Source organism: Epinephelus fuscoguttatus, linkage group LG17 (assembly GCF_011397635.1).
Source record: "Epinephelus fuscoguttatus linkage group LG17, E.fuscoguttatus.final_Chr_v1".
Classification (NCBI taxonomy): domain Eukaryota; kingdom Metazoa; phylum Chordata; class Actinopteri; order Perciformes; family Serranidae; genus Epinephelus; species Epinephelus fuscoguttatus.
In genome coordinates, this window is record NC_064768.1 from 31,703,356 (window position 1) to 31,720,412 (window position 17,057).

The following is a 17,057-nucleotide window of genomic DNA, read 5'->3' on the forward strand; positions in this document are numbered from 1 at the left end:
GGGGACCAAAAGTGCACCACGCTTGTAGGTTTCAGCCCTCAGAAAGAACCTTTTCTGGCTAATGTGATTCAACAGTAATTTAACCAAAGTTCTGATTGTCATTTCCTGTGTAATGAGGAAATTTCCCACCACTGACCATGCCTGACATCTGTAATTAACTCGGGCAAATAGAGCAGGTCTGCGGGGCTCCGGTTAGTGAGGATGTAACGCTTCACTCTGTCAGCCCCGGTTTGTGATTGAGATTGATAAGATGGTTGTATTTTTACATAAAACTCTTGGCTAGTGCAGCTCTAAATCTCATTTACTAATGAACAGGAGCTGATGAAATAATCCTGGCGCTGCTGAGGTTGCTGGTAAAGCAGAACTGGCACTAGTAATGTTGTTTTCCCGCAGGGGGGATGAGCACATTTCACTTTATCTGACAGCACTGATCAAATGCCAGTTCTGGCAACTACAAGATGGACAGCATAGAGGGAGGAACTGCTTAAAAGAATCATTTGGAAGCGTGAAGCATAATCACCCACACAGAATTCTGCTAATCACAATAATTTGAACACTCTTTTGAAGTCGTAGCATATTAATACAAATATAGCTCTGTGTTTTAAACTCTCTGCCTCTGCACAAATGACCAATGAGTCAGAACTGGTCATCGCTCCATGACAGGCTGCATTCCAGTCGCTATAGATCAGCCTGCACTCTGCATGCTATAGTTTTAAGCCTGGGAGCTGAAATATCAGTGTCATCAATCATACGGAGCCTCGCAAAGAACACTTACCGATTCACTACCCAGAAACTACAGTAGCATATTTTCTTCCTCCTACAGTCAACGCTGCAATTTATGGCTTCCCACCGGGTGGCTGAAATGTACACAATTTCTCCGCATCCCTCATACGCAGTTAAAGTAAACAACAGCAAAACTTCTGAAACTGTTTGTGTCTTTATACAGCGCACCAAGCCTCTGAACGTGTATCTGTCCTCATATGCCAAGCTGCGCTCTCAGAACTAAAAGAAAAACCATCTTTGCACTTGAGAGGTTTGTCATCCAAGAAAGGTAGCTCACGCCTCGTCAGCGTACGACAACGCTGGTGACAGATCTGTCAGCCTTTCATGAGTATTCCCCAAGAGGAGGATTTTTTTTGCAAGAATGCCGTCATGGTTTGATCACAGAGAGAGAGATGGTATTTGTGAGTCTTCCAGTCAGGGAAGGGACAAACATGCATGTATGCACGAGCACAGTTCCTCTGACTGTTTATTCACAAAGCAGATGGTTTTAGGTTATTTGATTATGAAGTATTAAACTGTTTTACAGCTTAATAAGAGGTGGGGAACCTTTGTGTCAGGTCTCAAATGATACACAAACAAGAAAATTACATTATAAATGTTGCAATGTTATATTAACATACTATATAACCAAAGTAGTGCATCACTGAGTCTTTTTTACTGCAGTGAGTCCACATTTTAATGATCTTAAATTGAGTATACATGTATTTATAGTTAGTCTATATAGTAAGTAATGTCAGGTGTTATGCAATTGGTACCTAAAAGAAACAAACAAAAAATGAAATGCATGTTTTGGCATTCCTCATCTCAATGTAGTGTCCTATTTTGACCACTAGGCGGTGCTAAAACATCGAGGAAAACACAGTTGCAACCCTCTTAGTTATAGCAGCGCGAGGCTCATCAGCCAATCAAGTTCAACCAGGAAGTGACAGACTGTCGCACAGATATTGCGTATATCTCCACTGCTGCACCAAAGTGCTAACGGTAAAGGTGAGTGAAGGCTAATGAATGAAACAAATGTCATTTTCAAAATATTAGAGCGATATAAACGCCACACGGACTCTTGTAACAAACATGGCGGATGCAGCTTTTGAATGTCACCGCTCGGATTGTGACGTTACTTATTAACTTACCTGACTGTAGCCGGTTACAAGCAGTTTCGTGTCGAGACTTTTACGCAATAACGCCTGTTACATAATTCCAAACTAAACGATAGTTCTAGGGGAAATAAATACGAAACATTTTCTCATATTTTAACATGCCTCACAAGTTTGTTCCCGCCACGCTCCTCGCTATCGGCTGGTTATGATAATGGTTAGCCGGCGCCAAGCCAAACTCCATAGCAAATTTGACCATTTAATTTTTGTTTGATACGTACAAAGTAAACCGCACGGTGCCAGACATAAATAAATGCTCTTTCAGAATTGAAGAGAACCGCTTTCCAATTCGGCAAGACAACAACACAACAATAAACGCATTTTGTCATAGTTTTTTAACTTGTAAGTTGTAAACCATGTCTGAAGTTCCCTTGAGAGAGCCCAAGTTAGCATTAACGTTGACATAGCAAAGCTACCGTTAGTTGGCATGTGTTTAAGCTGTACATCTTTGTTGTTTGACTTCCATTTTGGGCTGTTTTACTCAGGGCCTTCTCGTTTATTCCGCCATTCGCTTTGTAAACTACATGTTGTTGGTTGGGGCAAAGCAAAGGTGAGGAGGGCATGAGAAGGACAGACAGGCCTTGATGTCTGGTGTCTGACTGGCGTCTTGCTTGTGTTATAAATACACTACACTAGATTTATACTGTATGCATGTGTGGACACTGTCAATTTCAGTCATCCCAGGTGTCAACACTACAAATCCAGCTGGATTATTTTCATGTCTAATAAAGATTATTATGCCCCCAATAGTTTTGATATGATATTAAAATGTGACACACTTTCTCTGCAGACTTCCCCCCTTGTGGTTAAAACCTGATGGAAGACAAATGTCATTTTTTAATATACTGTCTTGTTGGTAACAGTCTGTTATTAAAGTCAGTTACATGTTGGCACTTGTACGTAATGCTCTGTTAGGTACATTTACCGTAAAACTTAAATTAAAAGCCCAGTTCCAGTAAAACCTTTTACTAGCCTGGTGTGGCTGCACATTTTGACAAATATACGCCTGTCTCAATTAGAGGCCCGGTCTGGTTTTAAAGCAGCTCATTTTTTTTTTTATAGAAATTCTTCAGATGTATAAAACCGGGTTGTTTGCTACTTCAAATTAGGTGTCCATTGCTTGATTACGTTGTAAGTTAATCATACTCCTTCAGTCCGTTATGGTCCTCGGATCAAAAACCTAAAAGAGTTTTTCATAAAAATGAGGTCAACTTGTGAGTATTATTTTCACAGGATAATGTGGGGTTGTGTCAGTTAGGGCTGCAACGATTAGTTGACTAAATGACTATTAAAATAATCGGTGAGTCTTTTTTCACAGAAAAGTACTATAAAAGTACCCCAAAATACTCTTATTGCAGCTTCTTACATTCAGATATTGGCAGCTTTACACACTCTCCCATGACGGTGAACTAAAACCCTTTGGCATGAATACGAAACAAGACATTAGATGACATAGTTTTTGGGTTTGGGAGAGACAGACCGACATTTTTCAACATTTTAACACATTTTTCGATAAAATGATTAGTCGACTAATTGAAGAAATAATCAACAGGTTAGTCAACGATGAAAATAATCGTTAGTTGCAGCCCTAGTGTCAGTATGCCTGTGTGTATGATATTTTATTTGAAGTCTAATTTTTATTCAAATAATATTCATACTGGTTTAAATTTGATTGTATTTCCCGGTCTTTGCCGAGTAACAGTTTTGCGTGAAATGAATTCAAGGCCTGCCCCATGTAGACACCTGTCCCGAATAGGCCTGTTGATTTCAGTGATTTAAGCAAATAATAGCCCAGGCTATTAGTTGAAGTTTTCTGTTAGCTACATTTTTCCCTCTTAATATTGAATTACACTGTAATCAGCTGTTAATGTAAGTTAAAACACAATTATGTTTTTCCCCTGTTGAGCACCCGGGAGCCAAAGCGGACTGCAGTCATGTGGCCTGTAGTTTGGACGGCGGTACGGACCTATGCCCCTTATGTCACCTTCCCCGTGGCCTTTGTGGTGGGAGCAGTGGGCTACCACCTGGAGTGGTTTATCAGGGGGACCCCGAAACCTCGGGAGGAGGTGAGCATCCTGGAACTGAGGGAGGAGAGGAAGCTGCAGGAACAAGAGGGTATGGACAGCACCCAGGTGCTTAGCCTCAAAGAGAAACTGGAGTTCACACCTAGAGCAGCTCTGAATAGGAACCGGTCTGAGAAGAGCTAACCTGCGCTGGCGTGAGACACTTGCGATGACCCTTTCTCAGCAGGAGGATAATGCAACGGGGCAACGAGGGTGAACCAGAGGGCAAAAACACCATTTCCTCCTACTCACATGAGCCATACATCCTCACTCCTGCATCAGCTTACCTGTGTAAAAACACAATTTGGACTTTTATGGAGTCAAATTTAGCTTTTATGTGCTGGATGTGATTCTTTGACCTTCCCCTTGGTGTCACACATAAAGCCTGTTCATGCACTGATCAACAATTAAAACAAGACACTATAATTAAAACACCCTTAAATATGGACCCAAGCTTTGAACTGATGACATGGTTTGATGGGCATTGGTCATTTTCTGTTATATTTATATCTAGTTGTGGTATTATGACACAAATGTTGTCTTCGCTGTTAAATCACATGCAAATGATGCAAGAGATGACAAAGATGCAAATCATCTTCATGTTCCAAGTCTGTAGAAAAGCATTTCTCCTTTTAATCATTTCTGTATGTTGAGAAAAGACCTCTGATTGTGAACATAAAAGCGGAGGAAGAGGAGAGAGACAGGTCTTTGTTCTAGTTACTTTTATCTCATGTAACCTTTGATGGTATGTGACAAAAGACGCCAACAGTGTGGGAGGTTTCTCAGGAAGTTTAAGCTAGTTAGTCTGGAAAATCTACACAATACTTTCATTTTAGAAAGTCTGGATGGTTTGCACACCAAGTTTTAATTATTATGAAAAATATGATGAATAAAGGAAATTTGTTTTCTGAAAGTGCGTGCTACTGTGTGATATTTCAGCTATCGCTGGCAATCGTCTCAGAGAATTCTCGACCTCACCGTCTCTCTCCTACTGATGATTTCTTCTAACAAAGTAATAAAAGTTTCGGTTTTTGTCACGCGTTTCAGCAGCATTGTTTCACATTCAGGTCTGAAAAAATATCTGATCCCACTTGATTATGAAACAGTGCTGCAGCCAAGGACAGAACGAAACATCAAAGTCAAAGGAAGGAAGTAATGACTCTGCTCATTCTGCTTTAAGGAGGAAATGATTTTCGAGGGAACACGGTAGACAAAGCAATGATACCGGGAACAGGGAAACCGCCGACTCATTCACCTTTTGGAGTCTGACTTGTGGACTCTGGTATAATATGAAATGATAAAAGTCACAGACATAGTCACAAGTGTTTTTAAAGTTAACTAATCACCCACACATGAAGTCACTTTCAGATACAAATCATTCTTATACAGTAGGTATGATGGTTTTAGATGAGAAGTTGTAGGTTATTGAGAAACCATTACAATCTGTTAGGGCAATTATTACAATGTAATTTCCACTATTGATAGTTACACATCTATTTATGATAAAATACACAAAATTAAATGGATACTCTTTAAAAAACAACCCTAAAAAAAGAGACACCTGTTGAATGTTTGAAGGTTAATCAGGGTGTTTGCAGGTTCAAACAAGTCTTAAAGTCTTAAAACATCTTAAATTCATTTCATACATTTTAACCATTTAAATAGTCAGGTCTTAATTGTCACAAACATTTTATCAAATTTATCCACTTCTTTGTCAAAATTAGTCCTGCTGTTCTGTTTCAAAGTCCACATTTCTTATGTTATTGATCTTTTAACCTACCACTGAACCAGGGACGATTGCTCTGAGACAACAAGGGAGGCCGAACTTCCCTAAAATTTCATAGAAGAAATGGGTAAACATGCACTATTGAATTTACATTAAAATAATAATTCACATTGCAACGTCAGCTGTTTATCACCAGTTTTCAAACGCGACCTCCCTGTCATACATTCTCGTGTCAGCACGGTGGACGCGGAGCCTCCAAGCATTCCTATGAAACAGCGCTGAGCAGGTTTTTTTCATGCAGCAAAGCGAGACGGTCATTGGATAGCTGCGACAAAATCGTCACTTCCAGGGAGGCTCAGCTTCCCTGGGACCTAATGGAGCGATAGGTGGGAGAGGACGCTCGGTGTCTGCATGACGATTGGAGGAATTGTCTAAAAGGCTGAACCCCTTTGTGATTGACAGCGCTTTGGAAATACACACCAGCATCATCGCATTTCGAGTTCAGTCCCATGCAGATATTTGCGAGTGGAGTCTTCTTCTTTAACCCATCTGAAAGTCTTTGAGGTGTGTTTTGCTGTGGTTCTATGGCATGAGTGTGGTTGAAAAACAGCTTCAATTAAATGTTCCTTTTATAAGTTACTGCCTCGATACAATATGACAGATTTCATGATGTAAACTTAAAGTGAGCTTCCCCTGTTTGAAAGACCAGCAGCCGCCACTGCACTGAACTTATTCCCATATTCCCACATAAAATCTACTTCTGTACAGAACCGTATATATGTATACATCTTACCTGCAATGTTTGAATAAGAAAACAACGATTTTTCCAAAAATCTTTTTGAAATTTGGTTTAAAAACTCTTGAAAATGTCTCAAAATGCATTTAATTTAAGAGTCTGACACGTGTAGACACCCTGCTAATACAACCACAAACATGCCCTTTAACCATGATAATTTAATGATAAATTAACATTTGAACACCTTAATTTATGAACTGAACTTGGATCATAAGCACAAGTGGATTTAAGTGGAAATTTATTTTAAATTGGAACAAGTTTATAAACTAAAGTTGAATTTGAATTTGTCCGTAGAACAGGCTTGCACCTGCATTCACTTGTACCTAATCATAAAATAAAGATGATACCAATAACAATGCAAAAACACTCACAAAGTGACACTTTCTTCTATGAATCTGTCGCCCCAGTGTATGCTGGGAGGCTCCCCAGCAGCACACTAATCTTATCTAAATTTAAGGCTGAGTCAATCATTTGATTGCTTATTGGTGCTCCAACTCACTCATGCTCTTTATTTCAAAATAAGAGCGTGCACTGTTCTACCTCAGATTAACCCGTCAGTCCTTTAAATGCATGTAAACACCACAGTTAGCTGGATAAGGATTAATATAATTATAGCCTGATAACTGTGATAGCCTGGATTAGTTTAACCACGTCTGAAGAACAGTCACAGATTAATCTGTGTTTGGGATCAACTTGGACGAAGCTGTCTTTGGATAAGTATGACGATGTGAAAGCAAGCATTATGTCAGTGACTGATGCGTTTATGTCTCGCCTTTATCAACGTGTTTATATGCAGATCACTGTTGCTCTTGTTGCCGTCTGTCATTGCTGTTAATTTTACACTATAGAGCAACATGTGCAACAACATACAGTACAGGCCAAAAGTTTGGACACACCTTCTCATTCAATGCGTTTTCTTTATTTTCATGACTATTTACATTGTAGATTCTCACTGAAGGCATCAAAACTATGAATGAACACATGTGGAGTTATGTACTTAACAAAAAAAGGTGAAATAACTGAAAACATGTTTTATATTCTAGTTTCTTCAAAATAGCCACCCTTTGCTCTGATTACTGCTTTGCACACTCTTGGCATTCTCTCCATGAGCTTCAAGAGGTAGTCACCTGAAATGGTTTTCCAACAGTCTTGAAGGAGTTCCCAGAGTTGTTTAGCACTTGTTGGCCCCTTTGCCTTCACTCTGCGGTCCAGCTCACCCCAAACCATCTCGATTGGGTTCAGGTCCGGTGACTGTGGAGGCCAGGTCATCTGCCGCAGCACTCCATCACTCTCCTCCTTGGTCAAATAGCCCTTACACAGCCTGGAGGTGTGTTTGGGGTCATTGTCCTGTTGAAAAATAAATGATCGTCCAACTAAACGCAAAGCGGATGGGATGGCATGTCGCTGCAGGATGCTGTGGTAGCCATGCTGGTTCAGTGTGCCTTCAATTTTGAATAAATCCCCAACAGTGTCACCAGCAAAACACCCCCACACCATCACACCTCCTCCTCCATGCTTCACAGTGGGAACCAGGCATGTGGAATCCATCCGTTCACCTTTTCTGCGTCTCACAAAGACACGGCAGTTGGAACCAAAGATCTCAAATTTGGACTCATCAGACCAAAGCACAGATTTCCACTGGTCTAATGTCCATTCCTTGTGTTTCTTGGCCCAAACAAATCTCTTCTGCTTGTTGCCTCTCCTTAGCAGTGGTTTCCTAGCAGCTATTTGACCATGAAGGCCTGATTCGCGCAGTCTCCTCTTAACAGTTGTTCTAGAGATGGGTCTGCTGCTAGAACTCTGTGTGGCATTCATCTGGTCTCTGATCTGAGCTGCTGTTAACTTGGGATTTCTGAGGCTGGTGACTCGGATGAACTTATCCTCAGAAGCAGAGGTGACTCTTGGTCTTCCTTTCCTGGGTCGGTCCTCATGTGTGCCAGTTTCGTTGTAGCGCTTGATGGTTTTTGCGACTCCACTTGGGGACACATTTAAAGTTTTTGCAATTTTCCGGACTGACTGACCTTCATTTCTTAAAGTAATGATGGCCACTCGTTTTTCTTTAGTTAGCTGATTGGTTCTTGTCATAATATGAATTTTAACAGTTGTCCAATAGGGCTGTCGGCTGTGTATTAACCTGACTTCTGCACAACATAACTGATGGTCCCAACCCCATTGATAAAGCAAGAAATTCCACTAATTAACCCTGATAAGGCACACCTGTGAAGTGGAAACCATTTCAGGTGACTACCTCTTGAAGCTCATGGAGAGAATGCCAAGAGTGTGCAAAGCAGTAATCAGAGCAAAGGGTGGCTATTTTGAGTTTTCTATCCAAATTTGAGATCTTTGGTTCCAACCGCCGTGTCTTTGTGAGACACAGAAAAGGTGAATGGATGGATTCCACATGCCTGGTTCCCACTGTGAAGCATGGAGGAGGAGGTGTGATGGTGTGGGGGTGTTTTGCTGGTGACACTGTTGGGGATTTATTCAAAATTGAAGGCACACTGAACCAGCATGGCTACCACAGCATCCTGCAGCGACATGCCATCCCATCCGCTTTGCGTTTAGTTGGACGATCATTTATTTTTCAACAGGACAATGACCCCAAACACACCTCCAGGCTGTGTAAGGGCTATTTGACCAAGGAGGAGAGTGATGGAGTGCTGCGGCAGATGACCTGGCCTCCACAGTCACCGGACCTGAACCCAATCGAGATGGTTTGGGGTGAGCTGGACCGCAGAGTGAAGGCAAAGAGGCCAACAAGTGCTAAACACCTCTGGGAACTCCTTCAAGACTGTTGGAAAACCATTTCAGGTGACTACCTCTTGAAGCTCATGGAGAGAATGCCAAGAGTGTGCAAAGCAGTAATCAGAGCAAAGGGTGGCTATTTTGAAGAAACTAGAATATAAAACATGTTTTCAGTTATTTCACCTTTTTTTGTTAAGTACATAACTCCACATGTGTTCATTCATAGTTTTGATGCCTTCAGTGAGAATCTACAATGTAAATAGTCATGAAAATAAAGAAAACGCATTGAATGAGAAGGTGTGTCCAAACTTTTGGCCTGTACTGTAGCTCTGTGAAAACATTCCTGTTGATACAAGAATCAGCAGAACATGAGGCTGAAATTCACTTTCTCCTTTTAAGGGAAGTTCTGCTCTTATCTCACACTCCATCACTGACAGATTGATATAGTAGTCTAGCAAAAACAATGATTCACCTTCGTAGCTCTGTGATTTTACCCGTGTGGTGATTAAAAATATGCTGTGCTTATTTGAACTAATGTAGCCGAGTGCTGACAGAATATGTAGGAAGACGTTGCCTGTGTGACCTTTGATCTCCCTGTGTAGGCAGAAAGAGGGAAAAGTTTCCACATACCCAATCAAGGAAATCTTTACCATCCTCATTATTAAAACAAGAGCAGTGATGTGGTCAGGGTACAAAGACTTTAATAAGAATCCACCATCGATTGAAGACGGAGAAGTTAGTGTTGTTGTAAAATGCTACAAAATGAGAAAACTTTATGAAGCTTTTTAAATCCGACACGCGATAACTCAAGTGCACTTAGAGAGAATTGTAATGATTGTTTTGTTGACACTTTTACTCCAGTCCCGCGGCCCTTCCTGTGTTAAATAATGTAGCAGAAAGGTCCATCTCTCCCTTGCCCCAGGAGCTCTCTTAATGGATGATAACCTTTCCAGTGTGCCAGGATAAGTTCCGCTACGTTACCCTGCCAGCTAGTGAAATGGGGAAAGATTACGAGGCCCAGATTTACATTGGCACTGGAGTGGTGAATGCTGTGCTATCGGCAGTCATCAGCTTGTACTCCCCTCTTAAGTTTGCTATCAATGGAATGACCCGCTTCACTCCGGTGACCTTGCTTGTGCATGCTCAGAGAGGCAATTACTGCAAGCTGTTGGAAGTTTCCATAGTGAGGATGGAGAGGTGGCGGTAGAGGTGGAGGTGCAGCAAAATTATTCTGAGACAGAGAGTCTTAACAAGCAGTGTGGTGTGTTTAGGTGTGTGAAAGGTATGTGTGTCCTCCAGGGAACAATCAGAGGACAGGTCTGCCGTCTAACAATGGTCCAGAACTGGACAGTACTGTGGGAACTGAGCACAGAGGCTCCTGGGAAAGGAGGGGGGATGTTGGAGGTGCTCCATTGTTCTTGCTGGATGATGGGGATAATGGGTGCGGGTGATGCTGGCTGTTCCTTTTTTGTTTTTTAAGGAGGTCCAATCCAACATCCTGAGTGGACAGGCCGGAGACGGTGTTCCCTTTGCTGCAGGAACAATAGAGCTGTCTGCCTGCTGGAAGGGCACCACATCCCCTATTAAATAACCACACAAACACACACTTACACACACACTACCAGGAATACAGGTACTGCTGTGTGTCAAACTCATACACACACTTGTAGCAGAAATCCAAGTTAAAACATTTGAAGGTATATTTTCAGGGACATTTTAAGAATGAAAAATGTTCACTAAGCAACATTATTCAACTACTTTACCTTACAATAACACTTTCAAAATGATTTTGCGCACACACTGACTTGAATCAAGGGAAATGGCAACTCTTTGATTCCTGTTCCACACCCCTAATGCCTATTCTTGTACCATGGAACTTTGGTGAGCTGGAAGGACCTCCCTGAAGATGGGATAACACTTAACAGCAGTAGCTAGCTCAGTTGTTTGCAGCTTTCTATTTTATTTTCTCAATGCTTCATTTTTATGTGTGGGGATTCTGGGATTCTTTTATACTATGTTTGGTAACCATTTGAAATACAGATTTAAAAAGAAGATGAAAAAGCTCCCTCAGTATTTTTAGTACGGACATCATGGCACAGGTAAAGAGACCAAAGACGAAGAGTATAAAGACTGAATTAAAGGCGTTTCTCAAAACCAAGTAGTACGCCAAGTTTGGACGTGCGCTCTTGGGAGTTCGGACTCAGCAAGTTCGACTCTGGAGTACAAACTCCCAAGGAAATGAAATGCATTCTGGGATACCTGGCTGTCCAAAGTCCACACAAGTCACCTCCCAATGCATCCCCGATGGAACGGGCAGAACAAGTCTACATATGGGCATTTGGACTGTGCTTGGCAGGATGCGGACTTTGAATCGGAACAGTACTTGGGCTGCGATTGATGATGTTTCACAAGTCCAAAAGAACACAAATACAGGCAAGAATGCAGATTGAGAAACGCCTTAAGTCATAATGAAACGCTTAGCAAACTAGAAGGGCCTCGTAAGCCTGCGTGTGTGTGCGTTATCTTTGTGAAATGTGGTCCTGGAGACATAAATTGTAGTGGGAACTACCACAGAAGCCATTTAGAGTATTTTGCCAAGTGTTTATGTCCTTCTGTCTGTCCATAGACAGATTTAGTCAAACATTAGCCTCACAACCGTGCAAGATTCAGTCACGAAACTTTTTAGGTGTGTAGTTGAGACAGAACTAGGGGGATAGGAAGAAGGAAAAGGGCTGGAGTGGTCTCTAGTTGTTATTCTTGTTGTTATGTTAGGGTTCATCTCTAATGCCACAAATACAAATATGCAGTGTGAATCCATTCATTCATTCATCTTCTAACCGCTTCATCCTCTTGAGGGTCGCGGGGGGGCTGGAGCCTATCCCAGCTGACATCGGGCGAGAGGCAGGGTACACCCTGGACAGGTCGCCAGACTATCGCAGGGCTGACACATGGAGACAAACAACCATTCACGCTCACATTCACACCTATGGACAATTTAGAGTTATCAATTAACCTAGTCCCCAATCTGCATGTCTTTGGACTGTGGGAGGAAGCCGGAGTGCCCGGAGAGAACCCACGCTGACACAGGGAGAACATGCAAACTCCGCACAGAAGGGCTCCCACGCCCGGGATCGAACCCTCTTGCTGTGAGGCGAGAGTGGCAGTGTGAATCATTTTGTAATATTACTTTACACTGTCAGTCAGCATGGTTCTTTGGCTTCTGATATTATATTTATTGGTTTCAGATCCTTCAGTTGTCAACAAGTACACATGCACAGGGTCTCGTTAAATTTGAAAACATAAGTTGAACATGTTTCCTCAAAATGTTGAAAAGCGGTGAGCAACAGACCTTAACAAAGGTTTTCTCTCGTTTGGTTGGTATGTCAGTGGTGTTACCCAGTCAGCAGTGACGTTTATTCAAAGGTAGTGCACTTGCATAATGTAACAGGGGGCTCAAGGCACCACCTTTTCCATTTAAATAAACATTTTGCTACCTTTGTCAGGGCTGAATGAGCCCCAGCTGTCCGTGAGACTCAGGGAGATAGGGTGACAACGATACAGCCTGTCAAAATCTTTCATAAATAACATTGGCAGAGATGTACACCCTGCTGTTGGATTGTTATTGTCTTCCCATCAGCCATGAGACAGGTCAATACAGCTGACATCAAGACAGTATGAGCAGTTTGCAACCCAGCAGGAGGAATTTGTTATTATGACGGTGGTGCAAAACTGTAGGGGCACCAAATTGCCAAAATACTAATTCTTGCATAATGTTGCTTGAAAAGGTTGTTGTGATGAACATGTTAGCAAACACTTTGCTATAAACACTTCCAGCAGACACTGAGCAACATTAGCATCCATTTTAACTGGTGTTTGTGGCCATTATTCACTTTCTTTTTAGCTCCTTCTTTGGTCTCCACCAGTTCGTACTTGCTTATTTATATGCTAAATGCTCCACTACATTCACTAGATTTGCCAACTTTGTCTGTTGTTTGGTTGTGGGCAGGTGGCGCACAGTCTGTTTAGCAGAGTTTTGTGACTGAAAAAAGTTGGAGTCGATGAGGGCAATGAGAGAGGAGCAAGACATTGAAGTTGTGAAACATAAAACCAAAACAATGAGATGAAAAACGCTAATACGCTTCACAGAGCTGAAGCAGATTGTAGAGTTGGACGATATTTATCTGTGGGTTTGTCACTATGAATGATCTTTATAGTCATCTGACTTATTAGTAATGTAAAAATATTGATTTGTCCAACTTTAAATTCAACACCCAGACGTTAACCCCAAAAGACCACTCTCTACTCAGTGATGCAAACAGTCCTAAATAATTCGACCTGTAATTCAGCTTGACAACCAATTGCTTAAAAGAGACCACCAAATAAACATGTACAAGCGTGCCTTGTGCATGTCCCACCCTACCTCATATACACACACATGCACGCACACACTCTGCAAGCTATAAGTGGTACCAGCCCTCTTAATTGACTCCAGCCGCGTAGCCGGCACTTTGCCCACTTCCCTCATCCTTCACTGGCCTTTGATGGAGCGGCCGTGACATTAGGTCAGCAAAACATGGGGGAGCTGGGACAAAACAATGCAACAATGCCCACTGCCGTCCAATTGTCAGGGTGGACAATCCCACCCGACCAATCCCTGGGGAGAAACAATACTGGAAGAGGAAACAGATACAGACCCGCTTCCTTTCCAGAGTTTAAATTTAGGAACTGCTCAAAGCAGTTTTGTCTTGTTTTGTTGAGTAGCACAAATGCCCAAATTAAGGACTGGGTGCCTTGGACGTGACATTGTTATTGATACAGAGAAAACCGTGTGTCGACATTGTGTGCGTGCACAGAACGTTGAGTGAAACAAAGGGAGTTGGCACACGCAAAGCTATAACATAAAAGCTAAACTTTGAAAAGTGGTCTCTGCTGTGTGAGGCACATCACTTCTAATTACAGTCAAATAAAGAGAACTTGTATAACTTCGACAACCTCATTCACCCTTTAGCTCGCTGTTTTTAAACCATGCTGGTCCCCGCTGTTTGTGTTTGTGTGTGTGAGTGTGTGAGTGTGTGAGATAGAGAAAGTGAAAGTCTGAGTTTTGTGATCTGAGGTCACGTTGGTCATTCCTAACTTCTTCAGTGTGCCTTCTTTGCTTTCTCTGCCTATACAGTTCGCTTCCTGGAGATTCGCAGGGCTTTCAGCGCTACAGCTGGCAGGAAGTATGACAACAGAGTGGCTCATTTTGGACAGGCTTGGCACATACAGTAGGAGTGTCCTGTAAAGTCCCTCCAGAGCCCAATGCAGGCTGTGAGAAATTCCCTAAGGAAAGAGCTGCCGCCCTCTGAAACACAGTAGCGACTTAACAGCACTTTGAACTGCATTTGTACTGTAGTGCTAGGCAATAATAATAATAATGATATATATTCAAATATGCTCAAAATGACCCCCAAACACAACTTGCCTCACACAGAACTGCAGCACACTGTAATACTACAACTGGTGGTAATAATAATGGCAATTTTCAGTTTGTTTAGTTTCTTACCATTGTGATTGCATTTGCTAATAATAATCTGGACAGCAGTGTGTGGCTGCCTAACATAGAATAACATTTTTTTTATTTAAACATTTAGAGGGACATTTAGAGCATATTTGAATACTAGGATGGGGGTGTTTGTCCCTCCTGTATTATTGGACAAGTATGTGTAGGTACAATCAATGTCAAACACTGTACTATGGCCTTATTTTATTACTTTCAAATGTATTAAAAAGTTGAAAAGTGCACAAGTGTGCTAAGGGGCAGCACAATGTTGCAGTGGTTGGCATTGTCACCTTACAGTGAACCCAGAGTTGGGGAGCCCTTCTGTGCATGTTCTCCCTGTGTCAGCGTGGGTTTTTTCCAGGTGCTCCAGCTTCCTCCCACAGTCCAAAGACATGCAGGTTAACTGGTGACTCTAAATTGTCCATAGGTGTGAATGTGAGTGTGAATGGTTGTCTGTCTCTATGTGTCAGCCCTGTGATAGTCTGGTGACCTGTCCAGGGTGTACCCTGCCTCTCGCCCAGTGTCAGCTGGAATAGGCTCCAGCCCCCCCACTACCCCAACAGGATAAGTGGTTACAGAAAACAAATTAATGAATGAAAGTACGCCGGACACTTCTCACCCTCAACAGTCGCCATTTTTCTGGATGTAGTCACAAACTTCTCAACTTCTGACATGGCGGCTGGGGATGACAAGGAGCCTGTTTTACCCATATTTTTTGCACCAGTACCAATGCTGTTGTCAAACAAGAATGTGAGTGATAACATTAGTTTGCTAACTAACAGTAGCATTTGCTATCTAGCTAATTTGCTCCTAGCTATGGCAGCACTTTTTGATCAGCGTTGACGTTGTGACGTAAGTTTGGTTTTTGTGTGGGTGGAGATATTGGTCAAATATTGGCAATAATACTCCACCCAACATTTTCAATTCTCAAAAAAAGAGGATGAAGAAGAACGGGAGGCAGTTAAATTAAAAAATCTTTGTTACGTCCTGTAAGTGCAAAATGGCAGTGCAGAATTTGAGACAACACTACCCTGCTGAAATCAGTGCACCACATAAGAAGAATATAGTATACATTAGGGCATTAACGACTTTGATTTTTTTCAGGTTGACTTATCTGTCAATAAAGTCGAAGTCGAGTCGACAAGTCATTTGATGACATAATCACACTGACACGGCGGAGGAAAGTGAAGTATCTCCACACATGTGATGTGTGTCTGAAGGCCCGAACATACTCGGGTGGAACATACGCGGAACGGACTCTGCGGAGGTCCGCGTAGACTCAAAGCGGACGTCTGCAAGCCCTGTGTGCGCAAAGCTCATATTTTACGACCGCGTGGACTCCGCTCCGCGCACCAGTGACTGCTCGGCATGTATTTTTCACATTGCAGGGATTTTTCACGGACATTTTTACATTAAACTACAACGCGGAAGTGCACTCGACTATGAAAGCCCGAATGACTGCAGACATTCCTCGCGGAGTCTGCTCCACTTATAGTATGCCCGAGTATGTTGACTTATCAAGGATAAAGTATCAGTGTAAGCCAATCAGAGGCAGAGATTGCATTCCGTACACAAGCACACACACAGAGAGACAGGGAAAAAACACACGACTTGTCGACTCCTCCCGAGGTGTGTCGACTTGTGCCACTGACGTCGACACGTCAACAAATCGACTTTTCTGTTAATGCCCTAGTATACATAGTGTACTACATTTAAGTGTTCTAATGGAAGTATGTGATTTGAGTGTTCCCCTCAATCATATGTTGGCTCCCTATAATGGCAATCAGTCGTCAACACTTTGAGAAGCCTTGATCTAAGATGTTTGTTTCGAAATGCACTGAAATGGTCAGTTGAGCTGTTAAGTTTTAAAATTTTTGTCCAGGTGGGAATTTACCCCAGACCACTCTTGAGGGTGTGGTCGCAAAAAGTGTTGATTAGAAAAGGTGCCCCCTTCCAATCTATGTTAAATAGGTGATTACGACCCTGCTGTAGTGCGTAAGTGTACACTCATTCACTAAACTGAGCTACTGCCTGTCTTCATGTGTGATAAACGGTATGTGGCTTCACCAGCAGAGTGAGGAAGTGCATCAGCGGTGACTTCAACAATGTCAGGAAACGCAGTCAGAATGGTGCAGCTGATCCCAGAGGTTGCATGTGTAACCGTTAAGGATGACCTGTCGCACAGATTGGGGTCTTCCAGCTAATGACTCAGATTATTTGCACAGCTTTACACAAACAATTAGCTCCA

General features: G+C 42.2%; 1 protein-coding gene across 1 annotated transcript; it reads left to right on the plus strand.

Annotated features, from left to right (window-relative positions):
* Positions 1-1,655: 1,655 nt before the first annotated feature.
* smim12 (small integral membrane protein 12) lies at positions 1,656-4,913 on the plus strand. The gene is made up of 2 exons (XM_049603171.1): positions 1,656-1,770; positions 3,844-4,913. Exon 2 carries the CDS (start codon positions 3,872-3,874, stop codon positions 4,142-4,144), a length of 273 nt encoding a protein of 90 aa, XP_049459128.1. The 5' UTR covers positions 1,656-1,770; positions 3,844-3,871; the 3' UTR covers positions 4,145-4,913.
* The last annotated feature ends 12,144 nt before the right edge of the window (positions 4,914-17,057 follow it).

Bases quoted from the DNA above. Each gene is read 5' to 3' on its own strand.
- smim12 (XM_049603171.1), top strand. From the start codon at position 3,872: ATGTGGCCTGTAGTTTGGACGGCGGTACGGACCTATGCCCCTTATGTC.